The 22,128-nt window shown below is 46.8% G+C and overlaps 1 protein-coding gene across 1 annotated transcript; it reads right to left on the bottom strand.

The window, feature by feature from the left end:
- Positions 1 to 2,278: 2,278 nt before the first annotated feature.
- On the bottom strand, positions 2,279 to 20,289 carry tbl3 (transducin beta like 3). The gene is made up of 23 exons (XM_035399224.1): positions 20,080 to 20,289; positions 19,914 to 19,965; positions 19,490 to 19,585; positions 19,338 to 19,385; positions 18,661 to 18,802; positions 18,368 to 18,452; positions 18,079 to 18,249; positions 17,768 to 17,843; positions 17,381 to 17,477; positions 16,610 to 16,836; positions 16,038 to 16,179; positions 15,708 to 15,766; positions 15,246 to 15,352; positions 14,446 to 14,584; positions 13,637 to 13,867; positions 10,259 to 10,329; positions 9,702 to 9,858; positions 6,954 to 7,012; positions 6,334 to 6,437; positions 6,059 to 6,130; positions 5,668 to 5,826; positions 5,227 to 5,317; positions 2,279 to 3,658 (listed from the first exon to the last, which is right to left on the bottom strand). Exons 1-23 carry the CDS (start codon positions 20,115 to 20,117, stop codon positions 3,262 to 3,264), a joined length of 2,820 nt encoding a protein of 939 aa, XP_035255115.1. The 5' UTR covers positions 20,118 to 20,289; the 3' UTR covers positions 2,279 to 3,261.
- Between the last annotated feature and the right edge of the window lie 1,839 nt (positions 20,290 to 22,128).

Genomic DNA, 22,128 nt, shown 5'->3' with positions numbered 1-22,128 from the left:
CTGCCTGCAGCATCTCAGAAGAGAACATCAAGCCTCCATTCGGGCTGCAAGGTCTGACACATTACATTACAGGCATTTAGCAGACGCTCTTATCCCGAGCCACTTGCACAACTTTTGACACAGCATTTACACTGCATCCATTTATACAGCTGAATATACATTGAAGCAAAGCAGGTTAAGTACCTTGCTCAAGGGCACAACGGCAGTGTCCTACTGGGAAATCGACCTTTAGGTTACAAGACCAACTCCTTACCCTTTATACTACACTGCGGCCCTAGGCACTGCCTCACCACTGTACTGCTTCACCAAGGCGTGTACTGCACACATCCTGCGTAGACACCCTTGTTTATGAATTTCTTAGGTTGTGAACCAAGTGAATCTTGGCATGGCAGGTGTGGAGTCCCTTTTGGATAAGCAAATCTACCAAGGAATAAACAATAAAACGAAAAAATACAAGAACAGTTCTTCCGGTAAAATGGTAAAACACGCACGTTAATACCATTAAATAAAAGCTGTCCTGTCTGTACTTTGGTCACATGTTCATCTTTTGATCTCAAAATCCAAATGCCTTAAGTATATAGCAAAAACAACTAATCTCACTCGACTGTTCCCATACTTTTGGAGGGCTCTATATAAGTGAAATCTCAGCTTTCTGCATTTACAGCCATGCTCAACTTCTTGCTTCATACTGCAGAGCATCATAACTGCCAACTGCCATTCTTCCTGGAAGTCTATTTGAAAACCAGCCTGTTGGCATTCCTAGGCTGAAATATTAAAACAGTAGAGAACACGCAGACAAGAACAATGTTTTCTGAACACGCTAAGCACACCCGTATATGGCCAAATGAAGAGGGCCGTTCTACGTTTGCACCTTACCAGTTTGCTCATCTGGGCTGCAGATATGTGCAGACAGTGATGAACATGCAGGCGATACTCCTCTCCCTATTCGACTTTGCATCGCATTCATCTAGCAGACGCTCCATACTTACAGTACAAAATTAAGTGCAGTATAATTCCAGTCAGATCAGAGTGTCTGTTGGTTTTTTATTTATGCATCTTAGTGAAGTTTACTAAATAAATAAAATAAAACATTTTATCCATTGTATCTGAACTACTTGCGTACAGCACATTGAGTTGCTCCCAGTATGAAAAGCACTAAATAAATAACATTTGATCTGTCTCAAAGTAACTAATTTAAGTCACTGGCAGGGTAAACTTCACTCACCCTGTTTCCAAGAACTAAATTAGCAGGTGATTGAAAGAGAACCACCAAAAGCAGCAGGCACAGCAGCCCTCTGGGACTGGAGTTAAACCTGCAGGCATCGTTGCCCACCAGGACTGGAGTTAAACCTGTAGACACTGCGGCCCTCCGGGACTGGAGATGAACCGGCAGGCACAGCAGCCCCCATGACTGGAGGCCGGCACCTCTGGTCTTCAGAGGAAGGTGGTTCACACTTAAGACACTACCTGTGCAAACCAGTACTAAAATCAACTGCACTGTCGGCATAATGGACATAACCAGAACGCAACATCATCTGTGTACAAAACTCGTCTTTTTCCATTTGCCAACCCGAGCCATTTTCTTTTTGAATTCCCAATCTTTATTTTATTTTACATTATTTTTTTTTTTTACTTCAACTAGACTCTTTATTCCTGACAGTAATGGGCTAAGATACATATATAAAATGTGTAGTACAGTAGGACTGCCAAAGGCAGATACTTCCTAAACAGGAAGTTCCTCAGTAGCCAGACAAACAGGACAGACATGTCGAAAAGGCATCCTAAGGTCACTTACACCTCGCATGGCATCAACCATTGTGTTTTTCCCCTTACAGTACAGAAAGGAGACTTAGGCGTTATGTAAAAAACTAGGCAGTTGCACAACACATTTTACCTTGTTATCGAGACAAAGAAACTATCATAATCAGAAAAAGGCTTTTTGCACTTAACAGTTTGATGAATAATATTGACATAAACATGCAGGAAATTTTCAATACAGTCATCTGGACTTTCTGCAGTGTGTGGCACGTTCGACAGAACTAAGCATCAAAGTGGTATCTGTGTTGTCAGTGGTATTGCATTGTGCTGTACGGGAAATTCTACAAACGCTTGAACACCATCTCATAAATTTGTGCTACCAGGAGCTGATATGATATGCTTGGGGATTTCTGGAAAAGAATGGGAAGGGTGTCACAACTTTTTTACTTTGGTGCATTGCCAAGAAACTTTGAACTTCCCCTTGACCCCGGACACTCACAGAAGCCAACCCAGTCAACCGTTCTGCTTATTTGAAGAACATTTATTCAAGTCACATTTTGTTTCACAAGAAAATGTTTACACAAAATGTTTTTAGTAAAATGTTTTTGAGCTTGGGAAAAACGAATTGTCCATAATTTGAACTTTTGCGGAGTACAAAATGTCTTTGTTAATTACTGACAATTACTTACAGTCGGATCATGCTCATATTGGGAGGCAAATCTAAATTTCAGAAGTAGGTGAAATGAACATAATTGCCAGACGTCCTGTTGTGGACTTCCTGTATAAAACAGACATTTGGTCCGGCTTCCAACACCTGATGAAACTTTCAAACCCTCCAAGTCCTGCATCTTCAGGGCTCTTTGCCAAGTAATCAGGTAGATAAAGAGAAAGGAGGAATCTAAGCTGGTCTCAGAATGCAGAAATACAGGCCAGACAAGGCAACCACACAGCCAGGAGTGGGGGTAGGAACTGCCTGGCCCAAGCAAAACCTACCAGATAAGCCATTTAACAAATCAGATGCGAAATCGGACAATGGAAGGCACCTGAAGATGCAACCGGCTCTTTGCATCTTTGCAGATGGATACATGAGCGCACACATGCTAACACACACGCGCACACACACACGCACACACACCCAGCGCTAGCCTGCCATTTTGCACGTACACGGCAGTCAAGTGAGGCTAAGACAGGATCGGGTGCGTGCTAAGTGATTCAAGCGGAGTCTGCAAGCATACTGCATGCAATCATGAGGCGTTCCCTGTAGCACGGTTTCAGGGTCGGCGACGTCTTACAAAACAACTGTTCTGTTCCAGTTTTGCTTTTCTTTGTTGCTTGATGGCATTGTGTGGCAGCTGGATTTGAGCTGCTTGTTTGTCCTGGCTGTCAATCTGCTGTCTCTGAGATAACCAGGGACATGGGTGTCGGCTCCAGGTGTGGGCGTCGGCTTCGTGCGCAGGTCCCGCCTCTCTTGCAGGATGCTCCCGCTGGCCCCGCCCCTTCGCATCACCTGATCAGTTCCATCTGAAGGGGCAGGGCCTCTGAAGACCAGCCAATCCCATTTTCCCTCTTCCGCCCATCGCCGGCGCCGGCGTCAGCGCCCTCGTCTTCCTCGCCCGAGCTCTCCCCGCTGGCGGACTCCTCCGCCATTTCCGTTTCTTCCCTCCCTCGCTCCGTTTTTCCGTTCTTTCCCGCCTTCCCGCCGGCCACACTGACGTCTGCGTCATCCTCCTGATTTTCTTCGGTGGCGTCCTCTTCCTCCTCCTCTTTCTCCCCACCTTCCTCATCCTCCTGCCTACCTCTCTCCCCCTCCAGGCTGGGCGAAGTGTCAATGATGAAGAGGGGCGAGGGCGTGGCCGGGGCGACAGGTGACGTGTCCATGCTTTCGCCCTGAGTCTCCACGCTGTACCCCCACAGGAAAAATCAGTCACACACAGCAACTTTTTCAGTTCAATGAAAGTAGAATGAATTGGTCAACTAATCGGATTCAGGCTTTAAAAGTTTTCCTAGGCTGACCTTTCTATGAATGCATCCATTTCCACCAAATGCCTAAATTAAATTCCATAGGGGCAGCACATGCCCAGGTTATACCAATCCAATATTTTGACTTGAGTTACAAAATGGCAGCTGTGAAAAACAATGTTGCCTAAATAGCAATAAGAGTCTTAACTAAGAACTCCTGAAAATGAAAATGATGGGTGTACCTAGCATTAGTTAGTGTTCTTAGGTCAAATAACATTAAAAATTACTTTTCAAAAAAAGTTTCAAATTCCATGACTTACCATAACATTCTGGATTTGTCCTATTTTTTCACACAAATACATGTGTGTGTGTGTGTGTGTGTGTGTCTGTGTGTGCAGAGTATGCAATTTACTACTGCTGTTTAATCATACTAGAGTTGCACGTAGTAGGCCAGTCAGAATCCTACCCAAGTGACTTTGCTGAACATATTTTATTCATGCTAAGATTATCCCCCTAAAATTCCATAGCGGATAAACATGGCAACCAGCAAAAACGGTCCCGGTCGGCAGTTTCACCCTAAACGCTGCAGATGAAGTGAGTGGAGAGAAGAGAAGAACAGCTCATTGATTTGGGGACTTTAAGACCAGTTTGGCAGCCCTGACCTGTTTAGATCAGACAGAGCCTCCCACCAGCGAGTAGGCCGGTGTCTGAGGAGCCTAAACTCTTTCCTCAACACCAGTTCTACCAGTTTAAACGAGCTTCGGCACCACAGCCTATCCCTCCCAGTTGCAGCCATTCCAGGAAGTTACTGGTCTGTCCACCGGTATGGGCAGCATTTCCAGAAAAAGAAAACTATTCCCGCCACAAGGTCATGATATAGGGCGAGATCAGAGAAAAAGGAAGCAGGTCATTTGTTTTTACAAAGGTGTCATTCACCCAGAGATTATGTCAGAATGCTTATGCCTTACCGAGCAAGCATTCTTTTGGAAGCCAATGATGTGAAATGAGATCTGCTCAACAGGTAATGATGCTATTGATACCAAAGGCATTCACCTGACAAAACAATTCCTGTTAGCGGGAAGCTCACAAGCAGATTGGTGCGGGGGTGATAGAACAACAATAGCAGCGCATCTAGTAAGGCTACCTTTATCTTCCCAGCATGCCTCATGTTTTCACGGAAAGATGCCTTTTACAGGAAAGGATTACCAGGGCATTACAGGTATCTTTTTCTCCTCACTGAACACCAAGCTTGCTACCTCAAACACGAATTAAGTACAACTCCATCATTGGGGGGAAAGAAGTCCAGATACCCAGTTAACTGCATTAAGGATGGGGGGGGCCCTCCATAAGAGTAGCATGACATCATGACAGATGGGTGGGACCTGTGTGACGCTCAATAGGATTGGCAGCCAACGGAAGCCACATTCGACAGACGCTAATCCAATCTGGCCTAAAAACTATGGAACTGGTATCAACTCCCCAGTGGTTTAAGCCCCGCCCACGCCTCACCTTGAGTGGCCAGTCACTCGCATCTTCTGCCACATGTAGTCCAGGAACATGGACGCCTGCAGCAAGCGGCCAATCCTCTGCATGTGTCTGTCTGCAGGAATGGAGTCACATTACGGTCACCATGGTACAGCGCGCTGGTATAGCCCTTAAACATAATAAAGGACCCCAGACTTCTTTCTGATGCCTGGGATTTCTTGTGCTTCTGTTTCTATCCAAGGTCAAACGGTCAGGTCACAGTTTTCACAGTGAGTGTACAACTGATTAGTCAGCCTGTAATCAGCCACAAGAACCTCAAAGCAGTTATTCAGGGGCACAAAAAGGTTCTAGTGTAAAAAGACTGATTAATCAATCTGTTTACAAGAACCTCAAAGCAGTTATTCTGGGGCACAAAAAGCAACGCTTACACATTGTGCAGGTGCACACGCACACACACACACAAACCTGTGTAAGGTACGAGGGCCTCCAGAATGTTCCGGGCCCCCTGGTACTGCAGCAGCTCCTCGGGCGGGTGGTGCCTCAGCAGCACCTGCACCACCGCCTGCGCGTCCAGACAGCTCCGCGCGTTCGTGTTCCACACCGCGCAGTACCGCAGCACCGACTCTGCCAGAGAAACAGACAGATACACACACACACACACCACGGACACACAGACAGACGGACACGCGCACACACACGCACACACAAATACAGTCTCAGTCACAGCAGTGTGTATTCTCTCCCTACCCTCTCCGACACATCTTTCCCTCCCCCTCCCTCACACAGATGAGCAGGAGGCTCCAGGCCCGGGTCCTGAACCTGCAGCCTCCCGGTGAGGGAGGAGCGGCTCTCTCACCTTTTTGGTCGCGTCTCAGCCTCAGCAGCGTGTTCTCCAGCTGCTGCTCGCCGTCCCGCCCCCGCCGGATCTCTGCAGGGGAGGGGGGAGGGGGGAGGTCACATCGGCTTTTAAACACGTTCGGCCATTTTGTGATTCAAAATGGGTGGGCAAAACCAGACAGTTTGCAGTGAGAGACACAGCCATAGAAATAAAGACGGGAGTGCGAGGAAGGGCTGAGACATTGCACCAGGAGGAGCCAGATGGCAGCCCCGTAGCCTACGCTCTGCCGGTACCTTTAATGACCCGCAGCGCGGTGTGCGGCTGGTCCAGAGATATGGCCAGGCCCAGGGCCTTCAGGAACTTCTTCTCCTGCAGGAGGTTGGACAGCTCCTGCTGCCTGCAAAACATCCAGCAATACCACTGCTTACAGGGCAACTGGCCTACAGGACACCAGGTGTACAGGAGACCGTCCTAATAGGGTACATGGCCTACAGGACACCAGGTGTACAGGAGACCGTCCTAATAGGGTACATGGCCTACAGGACACCAGGTGTACAGGAGACCGTCCTAATAGGGTACATGGCCTACACGACACCAGGTGTACAGGAGACCGTCCCTATAGGGTAGGCTACCTGGCCTATGGGGCACCAGGTGTACAGCAGACGTTCCCTATAGGGTACCTGGCCTACGGGGCACCAGGTGTACAGTAGACCATTGCTATAGGGTACCTGGCCTACAGGGCACCAGGTGTACAGGAAGCTGGATCTATAGGGCACCTGGCCTACAGGGCACCAGGTGTACAGGAGGCCTTCCCTAAAGGGTACCTGGCCTACATGGTACTTCTTGTATTGACATAGCAACTGTTGCGATAACGTGAACTACATTGAAAGCAGCATTTCCAGTGCAGACTCACTTCAGAATCTGATCCTCCTGTTGGGCCTGCTCTTCTGCTAGTTCAATCTCAGAGACGTCCTGAAAGAGAAAGAGAAAAAAATAATAATAAAAAATGTGCAAACAGGTCAAACAGGCAAGCATAGCGATTGTGCGTCCAGGTCAATCAAGCATATCAATCCAGCAAACAGGTCAAACGAGTGATACAGATCACATGCTCCTACAGCCACATCACCACAGGATAAAAACACATTTAATACCAAACACTGCAACACCGAATCCCTAGAGTTGTGCAAAAACCTCACTACTGCCCGCAAGCGTGTGCAACAGAACAGAGCGTGAAATCAAAGGGAGCGTCGCGTGTCATTCCGACATATGGAACGGATCAGACCAACTTCCTTACAGAGAACAGGAACGATGAGACAGACCACCAGCCACGGAAAGGCAGATCTGTCACAAAGTGTACAGCCAAAAGGCGTGCGGTGCGTTTAACAAGACACATACGCACTAATTCAGCTCGGGGGGGAACAGGTCGAAGGGGTGAGCCAGCCCGACAGGAGCTATTGTGACAAGACATCGTCACGCACAGGCAGACGCTAGGGCGCATTGTCTCTGCGGTCACCAGTGCGTACGAACACGCGTCACCGCGTGCGTGTTCTCTGACCAAACGCTGCCTTTTCACACCTTCTGAAAGCCGTTCTGATCCGCACAACGCGCGTCGGCCGTCTGAAAACAATCACGGCAAAGTTGTGCAACTTGAGGGGGGCTTACTCGACAGCCAGAATGAAAGGACGAACCCGACCGCCGCTGAAGGTCACGCTGACAGACGAGTACGTTTCTGTCGCCGTTTACACGCAAACAGAAAGGAGAAGGCCGTCGTATGACAGACGCATTCATCAGACGTTTTTTTTTTTTTTTTTGCAGAGCGACTTACATAAGCGCACGTAAAAAGGTTAAAGAGCTGACGTCAAATCGGTAGTCGCAATCTGATGGTAGCGTGAAAAGCGTACGTCGCTAATACATAACCGTGAAACTAGGGGTGCGTGACACAGCTCCGGGTCCGACACCAATAACAGATATTTCACTGGCCTTGTTTGCTGATGCCAGTGGGGATAGCGCCATTTTACATTGAAGCACAAAAGCAAACTAACCAAGTTGCCACATTCAAAGAAGAAGCAGATGAGCACAGACATCAACATAAAGAAGGAAAACTTTAATATTTCCTGTGTATAATGCAAAAAATATGCATTTATATAACAATTATATAACATTATATAACATTATAACAATTTAATTCCTGTACCTCTTTTGACAAAAGCAGGATGGTAATTATGGTTTAGGGTGTGTTCATCTTCTGGGGAGGGACACCAAACCACATACTTACAGAAAGGCACAAGAATTATGCAAAGAACACACCTTATCAGTGCGTGTGGTAATAAAGAGGGTGCAATGATTACATCGGTAAACTGGAGCATGTGGAGATTGCTACGGTGATGCACTGGTTTGGCAACCAAGAATGCATGCACGCACGCACACACACACACACACACACACACACACACACACCACACCACACCACAATCACACACACCCACACGCACACGTGCACCCACACACACACACACTCACACATGCACACATACCCACACACACACACACACACACACTCACTCACACATGCACACACACCCACACACACACACACACACTCACTCACTCACTCACTCACTCACACATGCACACACATCCACACACACACACACACACACACACACACACACACACACCACACCACACCACACCACAATCACACACACCCACACGCACACGTGCACCCACACACACACACACTCACACATGCACACATACCCACACACACACACACACACACATGCACACACACACACACACACACTCACACATGCACACACACACACAATCACACACACCCACACACACACACACATACCACACACACGCACGCTTACTACCCGGCAGGAAACGCCTGGCGCGTGCATAGCGGGCGGGGCGGGGCTACGGGACAGTGAAACGCAGGGAAGGCTACGCGTTGGAAACGGACACCTGGCCTGCGCTGGAATCCCATTCCATTTACAGACAGCACCATTTTATCCTCCTGCTCGTCCGGACAGCTGGCAGAGATAACCGCTCTTATCTGATCCCCTGCCCGCATGTAAGGCCGTGTTTCCGTAGCGCGTGTAGCTCGGCTAGCTGAGCACAGTGAGGTGCTGTAAGCCAAGGCCTTCGCAGGTCACCGTGACAACACTCTCTGGTGAAGCAACCCTCGCGTGCGAAGTAACGTTGCCCTATGCTAAGGGCGATTTCGTCCTCAGCTGACCGCTAACGCGTCGGTCTTAGGGCAGGTATGAGGCCCGGGTTCAAAATCCCACCTCAGGCAAATCTCTAACTCGTTACATACCACGGTGCAGCAGTAGGTATAGCAGAAACAACAGTCCTCCTTTCCAGGATCGAAGGAATGGTGCCACATTGAGAACTGGGGTGGCAAATTCGGGGTGGGGAGCTAGGGTTTACAGTTGAGAGTTAGGGTTAACAGCTGAGTTTAGGGATTACAGGGTCAATGACTAGGGCTGAGGGGTTAGGGGTAGGGTTTTGGAGCTGAATTTAAGGATGAGGGGTTACCCACGGGCAGGCCATGTTACACCCTGACAGCGGGGGTAATGTGGAGGGGAGACAGAGTGTACGGTTTAGGGGGTGGGGATTAGGGGGATTAGTGGTTGTACATAGTCCTGACCTGCCAGAGCATGATGCTGGAGTCGGCAGACCCCGTCACCGCCAGGTCGTCCTTGCGGCTGGCGTGCAGGCCCCACACCTTGTCCTGGTGGGCGTCCAGAGTCTTCACACACTCGTTGGTCTTTATGGTCCACAACTTGACCAGACCGTCTGAACCGCTGGGGGACAGAACAGGAAAATCCTCTTACAACCGAGTAAAACCACTTTCTGGCTTGAATCTGAGTCCATCGTCCCTGTAGGCCATGCAGTTCTAACAGTGAAGCTGTGCCTTTCGCAGGTTAGCTAGTGGCATGGCTTTGCTCTAAACATGGCCCGTTATCATAAATAACCAGGCTATGCTCTCCACCTTAAACAATCTTCTGTAGGAATGTTCTGGAATATTTTGTGTTATTAACACCTATTGTACACTGTTCGTGTGTCACAACGCAAAGGCAATGAAGATGCCTGTGCAGTGAGTCAGATGTTGCTCAGGCCGGGAAGAACAATGGCAGTGTGGATGACTGAATGCGAAACGGAAGGAGGAAGAAGAGCAAAAATGAAAAGAAAGAAAAACAGTACCTTGTCAGCAGCTGACTCCCGCGGCTCACAAAGACGACTTTGAGCACAGACGCGTCGTGTCCTTCAAACGTCTGTGAAGATGAATGAGGGAATGAGGGGAAAAATGAGGCGGAAAAAACTGGCCTTCAGTTAATGAAAGTTAATGAAAAGTGCAAAATTTTGCAATCCGCGAATGCTTATTCTAAAAAAAGATCTCCGGGTGGGGTGAGGCATTGTTCATGGGTTTAAGGGTGTGGAAATGAAACAGAATTGAACCAAAAAAAAACGCTGGATTAAATACGATATAAATAGGACATTAATCATTGACATAAGTGAAGTCACACAGAGGGGTGAAGAGCTGTGTGTGTGTGTGTTGGGGGAGGGGGGGTGGTTCCCTGAAGCAGCAAAAGTCCTAAATGCCCCATAGATTGACAGTGACATCCAGAGGGGTACAGAAAAATGATGAGGGGTAATAGCGGTATGGGGCACTGAGGGGTTATATGGGTGTACGGGGTAAAGAGGAGTTATGTATGTTATATAGGGGTACGGGCATACAGACCAGGTGATTTTAGTTTTGAAGTTTGAATCAGTTTTTATTCCTATTCTACATATAGTTTTCCTTTCCATTTAAGTTTGGTTTCAGTTTAAGTTTTATGAGTTGGCGGCAATTTTTTATTTTAGTTTCAGTTTTTGAACACCCATTTCTTTTTAGTTTTAGTATCATTATTATTAGTCTTAGGTTTAATTTTATTTTAGGAAAAAATCCTGCCCTGGTCTGCACCATCCCACCCTTATCAACACTTACGATATTCTCTACCCATGTAAAAACATTTTTTTGTGGCATATAAACAAAAAAGTTTGTTTATATGCCACATCTTCCAAGACCACATGGCCTTAAAAAACAATGAAATGCCTACTCACAAGCTATTCCCCCCTGTACACACACTAGTCCACTCATATCTCATAGTTTGTCTCCCCTTGTTTTCTCGAATTGTACTTCAGTCTTCCACCAGCTAGAGGCCGCAATAGCCTCTTTGTCAAGCCCCTTCTCAAACAACTTATCCAACCTCCATAATCTAAACTGACAAAGTAATTGCCACTAACAAAGCAAACAAGCTTGCTTGTAAATTCAGAGGGAGTACAGTAGGCTACATATGCAAGCTTTGTGAACCCCATGCGTCCTTTTCCTTCTTGTGCAGTCGCCCGAGTCCCTGCTGAGCTTTGGTTATGATGGTGTCGGTGTTCCAGGTCCATGTGAGCGTGCTGGAAATTCACATAGCTCTGACGTCCTCCGCAGCCTCTACATCCGCTCCATTTATTGTAATGGGAGCATGGCCTGAGGCGTTCCTCCTAAAATCCACTACGGGTTCTTCCATTCTATTTTCACTCAGGTCCAAGTTGCTTCAATCACACCACTCCACCAGATGTCTTACTTCATTCCCGTAAGCTGACTCATCACTGTTTTTAATGAGTCCAATTAGCATTAGCATCATCCGTGACCTTGAAAACACTCTTATACTACTATGTACGTCAGCACAGACATGGGTGAAGAGTGAACAATTATGGACTTAAAACAAAGCCCTGAGGCGAACCAGTGTTTTGAGCGATTGTGGATGAGACTACACTGCCTATTTTACCACACTGTGCACTAAAGGTAAGAAAGTCCAGAATCCAGCCGCACACAGAATTGCTGAGATCGGCACAACAAGATTTATAGATGGTGGTCACATCAATGCACCAAAATGCAAGGTGTTCATACTGAGGCATCAGGCACTTTTTCCCTTGTCGGTTGTTCTAAACGTCCTGTCCAGGCAGTACAACCCAGCGGCAGCACCACTGCTTCGGGTATGTCGAGCTTCAACTCGGTGGAGCAAAGCACATTACAGTCTCTAACTTCCCACTAGGCAGCAATGTGGCAGGGCAATTCATCCATTTTATTGTCCTCGGACTGCATGTTGGCCAAGAGAATGCTTCCTCAGCCTCACCAGCACTTCGCTGCATTTCCCCCACTTCCTAGCCTGAGGGTGTCGGCCAGGCATGGAGGAGACTCAGGAGGGATATAGCGCTGTGAGTAGACTGCAGCAGGACTGGCATCCCTGTTCGACACGCTGAATCTGATGTCCAGGAGTTTTTCCGTCATATACGATTGTGGCAGGAATGGCTACAGCGCACAACATAACAATAAAGAGAAGAGCGCTCATGAGACGTCGTCCTACTTCGCCTCCATCTCGTCAGACGTGCTAGATTGCATGACGTTCTCAACACTTTTAACGCGAATGGATTTTATTGAAACCAAACTAAAATTATTTTAAATACATCCGGGGAGCTGTCTGTCTTGCCATTTCGACAGCTTAATTGACGGTTAAGTTTGCACGCTCCGTTGAGTTGGCTTGTTTTTTTTTTTTTACACAGTAATTTCTTGAACTTCCTTGAAGATTTCTTTGTGTGAGCTGCTGAGGTGAGTTTTCCCAATTTGGTGAATTCTTTCCTTTTGGCTTGATGCCATAAATTTTGCTTGTACTGGGAACCTGCTTTTTTAAAGTAATACTATTGTATTCAAAGTTGCCCAAAGGCTACTTTCTATTTTACAACCACCATAAGAGCTTGTGGTTGTCTCTGCGATAATAAGTGTTATTCTTTTCGCAAAATCATGCCAAGAACAAAAACATGCCCAGAGGTACTTTAGCTCAAACCAAAATAATCTGCACATTGTTATCTAGTTCTGATCAACCGCTACCACAGGGGAAAGGTGTTCTACAATTATGGCGAGGAGTTTCTGCTTCTAAACAGAAATAAAAATGAAACTTTGCTTTAATTTAAATGCTATCTCGATTTTGCTTTAAAGGCAATATTTTAATTTCAGTTTTTGTTTTTCATGCAAGCTTAGTTTTAGTTTTTATTTTAATTAATAAACAGATTTTTTCATTGATCTCGTTCATTTTCCTTTAGTTTTCGTAAACAGGGATTATGTGGGTGTTTGGAGGCACAGAGAGGGGATTAGGTGGGGGTACAGAGTGGGGTTATGTATGGTTTTGGGGTATAGAGTGGGGTTATGTATGGTTTTAGGGTACAGAGTGGGGTTATGTATGGTTCCGGAGCACACAGGGCACAGAGAAAGGATTAGGTGGGGGTACAGAGTGGGGTTATGTATGGTTTTGGGGTACAGAGCGGGGTTATGTATGGTTTTGGGGTACAGAGCAGGGTTATGTATGGTTTTGGGGTACAGAGCGGGGTTATGTATGGTTTTAGGGTACAGAGTGGGGTTATGTATGGTTCCGGAGCACACAGGGCACAGAGAAAGGATTAGGTGGGGGTACAGAGCAGGGTTATGTATGGTTTTGGGGTACAGAGCGGGGTTATGTATGGTTCTGGAGCACACAGGGGACAGAGAGGGGGTACCTTGAGGCAGCTGAAGTCCTGCAGGCCCCAGAGCTTGACGGAGCCGTCGGCCGAGGCGCTGGCCAGGACCTGGTCCATGGGGGAGAACTGGACGCTCCAAACGCCGCGGCGGTGGCCCCGGCACACCCCCAGCAGCGCCAGGTCCGCCAGCGACCACACCTTGACCGTGCGGTCCTGAGACCCCGACGCCAGCAGCTTATCGTTCGGGGACACCGCCACGCCGTTCACGTCCTGCGTTAGAGATGGGACGGGGCGACGGGCGGGGCAAGGGGGTTAGAGATGGCCTTGGTGCATGGGACAGTGTATTCCCTATGTGTCTTATTATCCCAGTACTGTTCAACCATGTGAGAAAATTAAAGCATGCCTAGATTAATGAGTCCACCAGAAATCTCAGAAATTGTGCAATTTCTGGTCATCCCAAAGCAAAAGATACAGAAGCACTGGTTTGTGTGCAACGCAAGTTGTGAAACTGAAGACAAATTTCCCTGGAAGCATACCATATGCTAATGAAACTAAAAATACAGCACAGAGAGGCCGTCGTTTCTTCGACGTGTGCTTGTAAATGAACGCACAAAGGAATGGCAAGTAGGAATCCCTCTCAATGCGATTTCCACTTCCTGAGTAATGAGTCACACTTTCCCTTTGCCCTACCAAAAGATAGCGGGCGAGTCGCTAAGCTACATACGCGTACGCAACAAAGCATGCTCCGCGTACGTGCAAGCATGCTGTATGTATATGGCAGTGTGTGTGCGTGCTTGTGTGCGCTGGTGTGTGTGTGTGTGTGAGAGTGTGTGTGGCAGTTGACGCACCTTGTCGTGTGCTTTCTCCGTGGTCCGCACAGACAGCGTCTGTAATTCTGCTTCTTCCGCCCCCTCCTGCTGCTCTGGGACGTCCCACACCTTGACGGTGCAGTCCAGGCTGCCGGACACCACGAAACTCTCCTTCAACCTGCGGAGGGGGGTTTCAAACACCGTTAGAATCACTCCCACTCTTACTCCCCCAAACACAGAGAGAGGTTTCAAACACTGTTAAAATCACCCCCACTCTTACCCCCCCAAACACAGAGAGAGGTTTCAAACACTGTTAAAATCACTCCCACTCTTACTCCCCCAAACACAGAGAGAGGTTTCAAACACTGTTAAAATCACCCCCCACTTACTACCTGCTCTGTACTGATCACCTCTCCTTCCATGAAAACAGCAGGGTAATTCCGGGGGAAATGTAGTCTAACTGTAGGTCTCGAATGCAGTGGTGGGTAGGCCAAAAGTGGAGTGAAAAGGGAAACTGTGTCCCTAAATTGGTCAATGATTTATGTTTCTTTCTCAAAAGTATAGCAATGGTCATTGCTCCAAGTTTACATTATGGGTGTGGAATGCCAGAAGATAAAAGTGACAAGAAAACAAATCATTTCATTTTAGTAGTACGAGGTTTCTATTGTTTAGAATTTCCTGGGAAAATAACACAGTTGATATATCCGTATTTTTCTAGAAACAAATGAATCCCAAACTGACTCATTGCTGTGGGCTTTCTTGCGTGACCTCGCAGGTTTTAGCCTGACCGAATCGGGCGCTGTCTGAATGAGTGCGTGACCTTTGCCGTGACCCTTTACCTGGAGCAGGAGATGGACCCCACTGCGTTGGCGTGCCCGGATCCCTGCGCCACGCACCGCACCTCCCCGCTGAGCGTGTCCATCCGCCACACTCTGACCGTGTTATCCTGGGGCCGGGGGCAAGATGGGAGAACATTCAAATGTAGAATGTGTGTGTGTGTGTGTGCGCAAGTATGTGCTCTGTTTATTTATGTGTGTGTGTGCGTGCGTGCGTGCGTGCGTGCGTGCATGTGTGTGTGTGTGCGTGAGAGTCTGTGTCAGAATCTCCTGGTTAAATGTTTCTTGTAACTTCAACAGCTGCTATAAGCAGGGAGAAATATGCAATGCCGATGTTTTATAAAGTTACCACGTGTGCTACTTTGAGCATTTGCAAAATGACGTACACAAAATAAGAATAATTCTTAAGAAATGTCTTAACCCACAAGCCATTACGTCGAGAGGCGCCAGCAGGATGTCTCTCACCTTGGAACAGCTGGCAAACATCGACCCTTTCCTGAAGATGTCCAGCGCCAGCACCGTATCTTAAACAGGAGAAAGTGAACTTTACACACAACAGCTCAGAGAGTAAAAAGATTCTGCTACCATATGCTACCTTGCCTCATATTCCTAAGTGCAGATATTCATCAAAATGAAGTTTTCAAATGTATTTAAATGCATGGCACAGTCCAACTTGACCTCTGTAAAACTGACCCACCCCGATTAGAGCAGTACCCACAGTAGCAAGCTGCTGTCTTGGGTGTGTGTCCAAGGTTGTACGGGCAGTAGGTGCTGCCCCCTGCTGGTGTAACTGACCTGTGTGTCCGTACAGGATCTGGCAGCTGCGCGAGGCCAGTTCAAACACCTTCAGCTGGGGGCTGTTCGTTGCCACGACGATGTGGCTGTCCCCCTTGCCCAGGAACTTCACGTCCAGCACCTCGTCGTTGTACCCGACAAACTATCCAAAATCAGCGGGGGGTGGGGATGACAGAACAGTATTTCAGTAAAGAAAACAACACGTGTACCGTTTGCACAATTCAAACAGACCTAGCCCTGGGCTGAAAATGCGTGGCCTTCTGTTGAACCCAACACTGACCGGGACCAAGTAAGCAGCTTTTGTGTGTGTGCTTGTGTGTGCATTCACCATGACAACAGCTAACAATTAAAGTCAAGCAAAAGGTGGCTTTTCTTAAAACAAAGTTCAAAAGGTTATCAAAGTTAAAAATTATGAAAAGCAGCAATTATGTGAAGCAGTACTCCAAGAGTACAAATACACTCAAAGTTCTGCTGTCCGGCATTTATGAAATTAATTTAATACTTTTTGCAGCTTGGGAATCACCCCAGTTTAGACAACCCCCCCAGCCCCTGAACCCCAGGGCCTCTCTCACCTGCTGCTGCAGGGCGAGCGCAGGGAGCTGGTACAGCAGGATGTTGTGCTCGGCGGTGACGATGGCCAGGCGGGCGGAGCTGGGCAGGTGGATGCAGTAAGTCAGGCTGCGCTGGCTCCACTCCTCCTCAGGACCGGCCTCCTCGCCACTAGGGGGCGGTGTGCTCACCTGGGGGGTCTGCGAGAAAACGCAGCGGGCGGAGCCGGCTTCCCACAACCGCAGCACACCTAAGAGGGAAGAAAGTCACTGCTTAACGTTGTGCTTAACACGGCCAAAGGCATGTTAAGCACACAGCTCAGGCACTGCAATTTGGACCTGTACGTTGTTCTGGATGAGAGCGTCTGCTAAATTCTTTCAAGGTAATGTCATGACCTCTAGTGGTAGAATGCCGTCACTGCGATCAACTAAAAACAGCAAGGCCATCATGAATGAATTATCTTATCTTATCTTGTGAATTACAGAAACAGGCAGTATCTTTCTAACTGCTTTCTTGCCACAAACTCTGCTTCAATCACAACACTGTTCTACAATGATTCTGTCTCATCGGAGAACAAGGCAGGCAGCTAATTACATCAGTCCCTGATTTTAAGTCACACCTGCTCCTAACCAGAGGACTTGATTTTGGCTGAAACATAGGTATGAGCTGATGTTTGTTTGAGTGTGTGTGTGTGTCCGTGTCTGTGCATGTGTGTGTGTGTCTGTGTCTATGTCTGTGTACATGTGTGTGTGTGTGTGTGTCTGCCCCCTGTCGGAGGTTCTCCCTGTGCTTACCCTTGCTCCCAGCAGTGATAAAGTGAAGTCCTTTGGCTCTGACGCCGAGCTGAGAGAAATCTCCCTCCTCAGGAAGCAGGACTACGGCCTCCACAGCCTGCAGAGAGGCCACAGACATACTACTGAGAACCCACCACTGAGTGGCTCAGGAGCATACACACACACGCCAGTCACATAGTACCAGCCACACACATTCACTATCAACTACCAGACCTCCCCTTCAGTCAATGAGAACACAGCAGAGAGCAGAGCAAAGGAAACACTCACTTTCCCATAATGCACTGCACTAATTGACTGGTGAGTCATATGGATTCAAGGGTAATGCATATAAGCATGTTTGATTAGAGAGAGAAAGAAATGAAGGAAGAAGTGGAGAGGGGTTCTCACCTCATACACAGGCACTGTCCTCACCACCTCCCGGCTCTTCAGGTCCCACACTGTGCAGATCTTGTCTCGCCCCGAGCTGTGACACAAGACACCCAAAACTAATCAGAGCGAGCAAGGGAGGAGACTGGGCGGGGCAGCAAAGTGGAGAAAAGACAGACAGACTGCCATTACTAACACGGTTTCATAAAAAACTTGCCTATATTTTTATCCTTCCAGCAGTGTGTCATTATGGCTGCGTCAGGTGTGTGTGGGGGGGGGGGGGGGGGGGGGGGGGGGGGGGGGGGGGGGGGGGGGTGGGGGGGGGGGCTTACCTGACCATGGTGCTCCCGTCAGGCGTGAAGGCCAGGGAGGTGACGGCGCTGTAGTGGCTCTCCAGGACACACACGCACAGGCTGGAGCGCAGGTCCCACACGCGGATCCCGCAGTCCAGGGAGGAGGAGAACAGCTGCAGCACACTGCTGTCCGGGTGGAACTGCACCAGGCTGCGCACGGCAACAACCAATCAACCAATCAATATGCTAATCAATCAGCTAACAAATCAATTTGGGCCTTGCAAATTTTTTTTTTTTTTAAATACCAACAGGTATGAATCAAACTTACTGCACCACCCCAGCGGATCCTTTCAGGTTGTGTGTGCAGTACTGTTTCAGAACGTCCCACAGCTTAATGGTACCATCACATCCTCCTGCAAACACACAGGAGTTACTATTACTGATGTACATAGTACTACATACATGAACATGCACCTACATGCATAACACACAGGCATGCAGAACACACCAATGAATATGTAACACACCCAAACAGCCATTCATGCACTCTCTCACTCACTCTCTTTCTTTCTCTCACACTCATACATAAAGTGGAGGAGCAATGAGGTGCCCCCTCTCTACCTGTGGCCAGCAGGGTGGAGCTGGGGTCAAAGGTCATGCTGGCCACAGGGGTGTTGTGGATGGCCCTCCAGCTTCGAGTGCAGACGCCGTCCCTCCAGTCCCACTGTTTGAGCACCAGTGCACGGCTGGCTGTCACCAGGAACTGAGGACACACACAAAAAAACTCAGACAACCTATGGTACTACAGGGGTAAAAAAGCACAGGAAAGGTTTCTGTGCTGACACACCATGCATCTGTCAAATGCCACTACACCAGAGGTGGGAAACAAGGGCCATATCTGTTTCTGGTTTACATACATGGCAACTCCAGGCCTCAATGACCTAATTATCCCTATCACTTACCAGCTGACATTTTAGCTACATACATGGTAAATGCATGAATGACAGCCAAGGGCTGTTCTTGTGTCCCCATATGAAACATTTTACCATTATCTAATTTACAAGATCTGTGAGTGAAACAGTGTTGGTTTATACAACCAATTAGCTCATTTAGCCAGGGTAATAAGTGGAAACAAAATTACACTACACTCCCCGATATAAACATTAGAATACGACTAAGATTGAATGCTATTACTTTTAAGAGCACAATTTATTGGTATTTCTCAAAATGAAATCAATCAGAGCAGCACTTGGCATCACTTAACCTCATTTTCAGGTATACTCTCTCAAGCACTTTACCTCGTCATCAGGACTGAGGGCGAATGACGTGATGTCCTCTTGGTCATCCTGTAAACAGGAAGATACAGGATTTTTTTTTACACATGGTCTTCCAAACGATGGAATATCCCGTGTCAATATATGTAAAGACGCATTGAAAAGAAATCACACACCTGCTCAATACTACGAGTGAGCTGACCCGTTGCAATCTCCAAAATGTTCACCCGTGTCCCACACGTGCACAAAATGTATTTCTCGTCTTTGTTAATCTGCAACAAAGTAAACATAAGCAAAAGTATAACGAACACGCACATTACTCATAAGAACCAATACCTGAGATTCCTTCCTCCCCCCCCCCCTCCCCCTTTTATCACATTACCTGCCATTAACCTACGGGAGCCCCGACAGCAATAGCAGACTATCAAAGCGAACAAACGCCAATTAGTAAGCGAGCTGTCAGAGTTAATATAGACAACTAAACAGTTCGAATTTACCATAGGTAATACATTACAGGCATTTAATACAGAAACCAGGTAGCTAGCATCTATCATAGCTAATACTAGACACCTAACTGGCGATTAGTGGTAAACGCCTCACCTGTACTTTTCCTCCCTTGTAAAACGGTTCGATTTTACTGGATACTGCATAGCTGCAAGAGAGAACATCCACCGTTAAACTGAGGGTCTAACAATTCAACAAGCATGCAGACTAGCATGAAAATGAACTAGTTAGCCAGATGACATACTTTCGGTCGGACCCTTACTTGGTTTTGAATTGTAGCGTGTTGCTAGCCATTGTCATGCACACAACACGTGTTCCCTCTTCAGAAAAAGTTTATTTTATTTATTCCTACACAGACGGAAAACTTTAGATCAACTCTGAGCAGTTCATCAACACCAGTCTACACCTCCAGCGTGCGTTTCCATGAAGCACATTGCTTGTCGCTGACATTAGACGTCATAGCGCTCAAGAACGAGCACGTGGGTCGCAGTGTTGCCTCCTATTAAATCGCTTTACCCATAGACTGTTTATTCGGGATTTGCGATGTTTATTCAATTTAAGCGACAAGTGACAACTCTTGCAATTGAATCAATCCTTCACGCCCATTATGAAAGTAAGTAGGCCTATAATTGCACAAGGTATGTTATTCAAATGTATCATAACAAAATTAAATTCAAAGTCACTGTTTGTGCAATCTTTTTTCATAAATAAAGTCCGATGCTTCATAATCTGAGAATATGGCTGGTCTCACGTTATTGGAAATTACTGGTAATGCGTTTTCTTGATTAACAATACTATGTGCAGAAAAAACATCCATACGCACATTATTGGACATTTTCATTTACTTTTGCAAGTATTCCACCCTTCGGTTACAATTATACCGGCTAGGTCTTATGAATCTAACATTGGACTGCTTGCACTTTGGTTTAACTTACATCCGACTCGATTAAGTTATGAACGTACCTGAACCTAACTGAACGTAAGGACCACTGACGTGTCAAAGCTGTTTGAAGTTTTAAATGTTTTAAATGTCATAATGCTAGGCTAAATATGTTCTGTGTAAATGAGCAAAATTCAAAAAATGTTACATTTACATCCAATCTCCCCAACTGTGTGCAAGCGAAATAATCAATCTTCACCATTTACAAACAGCTCCTGACAGTGCTTCAAGTGAGCCCAGACAAGACTATAAAAATGTTGGAAATGCAATGCTACAAGTTCTCCAAATGAGGGCGCACAAATCATTAGTTTTCCCTGCAATTTGTGGTTCGGTCTGCTGCTTTCTAGTTTGGGTGCGCGATGTCTAATTGTCAATGAATCTAAGTAACTGGAAGTGATCAAAATCAGTTATTTCTTTTGTAGTACTTTATAACATTTTGACAATAACCTTAAAAAATTAACCCATACCATTACAGTGTGTAGAAGTGCAGTAGCCTTGTAAATTTGTAACTGTAAATCCAAAACAGACTTGTGTCCACAGTTATAAAAACGTACAATTGCAAGGAAAAACTGAATATAAAATTAGGTTTGAAAAAGTAAATAATTCCATCAAGTATTTTGAACATGTACAGTATTTTACTGAAACACACACAGGAAGTACACACCATTTTAATAGCCCTTTAGAGGGTTTCCTAACAAAAAAAATCTCAGTTTTTCCCACATAACACTTTACCTGAGCTTCATTTTCTCACCCAGCCACCTGTGGCTTTGTTTAAGTGCACGCATGAGAACCTGTGGTTTGAGAAGCCTGGATGTTCGATGGCCACAGAGAGGACTGTGTTCTGTTCAGGTTATGCAAGAGAGCAGGCCAGAGTTCCCACACCCATGCAGGCAGCCCACTTCACACGCACGTACACCCGATACACACCGAGGCCCCTTGTGTGCGTATTGCGCTGGGAGCATTTTACCTCATCTACTTGCTGTTTGGGGGTTCAGGCCTGGTGTTCGCTCTGTGTGCTATGTTTCTTGCCTCGATACTGTGTAAAGCATCTTTGTGACAGTTCTCTGTGAAAGGCAATACCAATAAAATGGAATTTAATGTTTTTATGGGGCAGGGCTGTGCCATGTGAGCTGATCCATTTCCTAATTTTAGTTTCTCATTAAATTAATCTTTTATTTGACCCGTTCTTTTTTTTTCTTTTAAATCGTGAGTGGCAACTGAAGATTGCCCATGTATCCTTGGTGAACATGTTTTACAGTTGTGTGACACAGAAGTAACCCAACATTGGTGTATACAATTGTTTTTAAAATCAAAGCAGGAAAAATGCTTTGAAAAAGGACTATTGAATACACCAGCCCCCCCCCCCCCCCC

This window comes from Anguilla anguilla, chromosome 17 (genome assembly GCF_013347855.1).
Source record: "Anguilla anguilla isolate fAngAng1 chromosome 17, fAngAng1.pri, whole genome shotgun sequence".
NCBI lineage: Eukaryota > Metazoa > Chordata > Actinopteri > Anguilliformes > Anguillidae > Anguilla > Anguilla anguilla.
This window is presented reverse-complemented; position numbering and strand designations above follow the sequence as displayed.

Bases quoted from the DNA above. Each gene is read 5' to 3' on its own strand.
- tbl3 (XM_035399224.1), bottom strand. From the start codon at position 20,117: ATGACAATGGCTAGCAACACGCTACAATTCAAAACCAA. The intron at 18,250-18,367 runs GTAAGTTTGATT...TGCCGTGCGCAG, and splicing joins GGATCCGCTGGGGTGGTGCA to CCTGGTGCAGTTCCACCCGG. The intron at 5,318-5,667 runs GTTTGTGTGTGT...CCATTCCTGCAG, and splicing joins GGCCCTCGTACCTTACACAG to ACAGACACATGCAGAGGATT.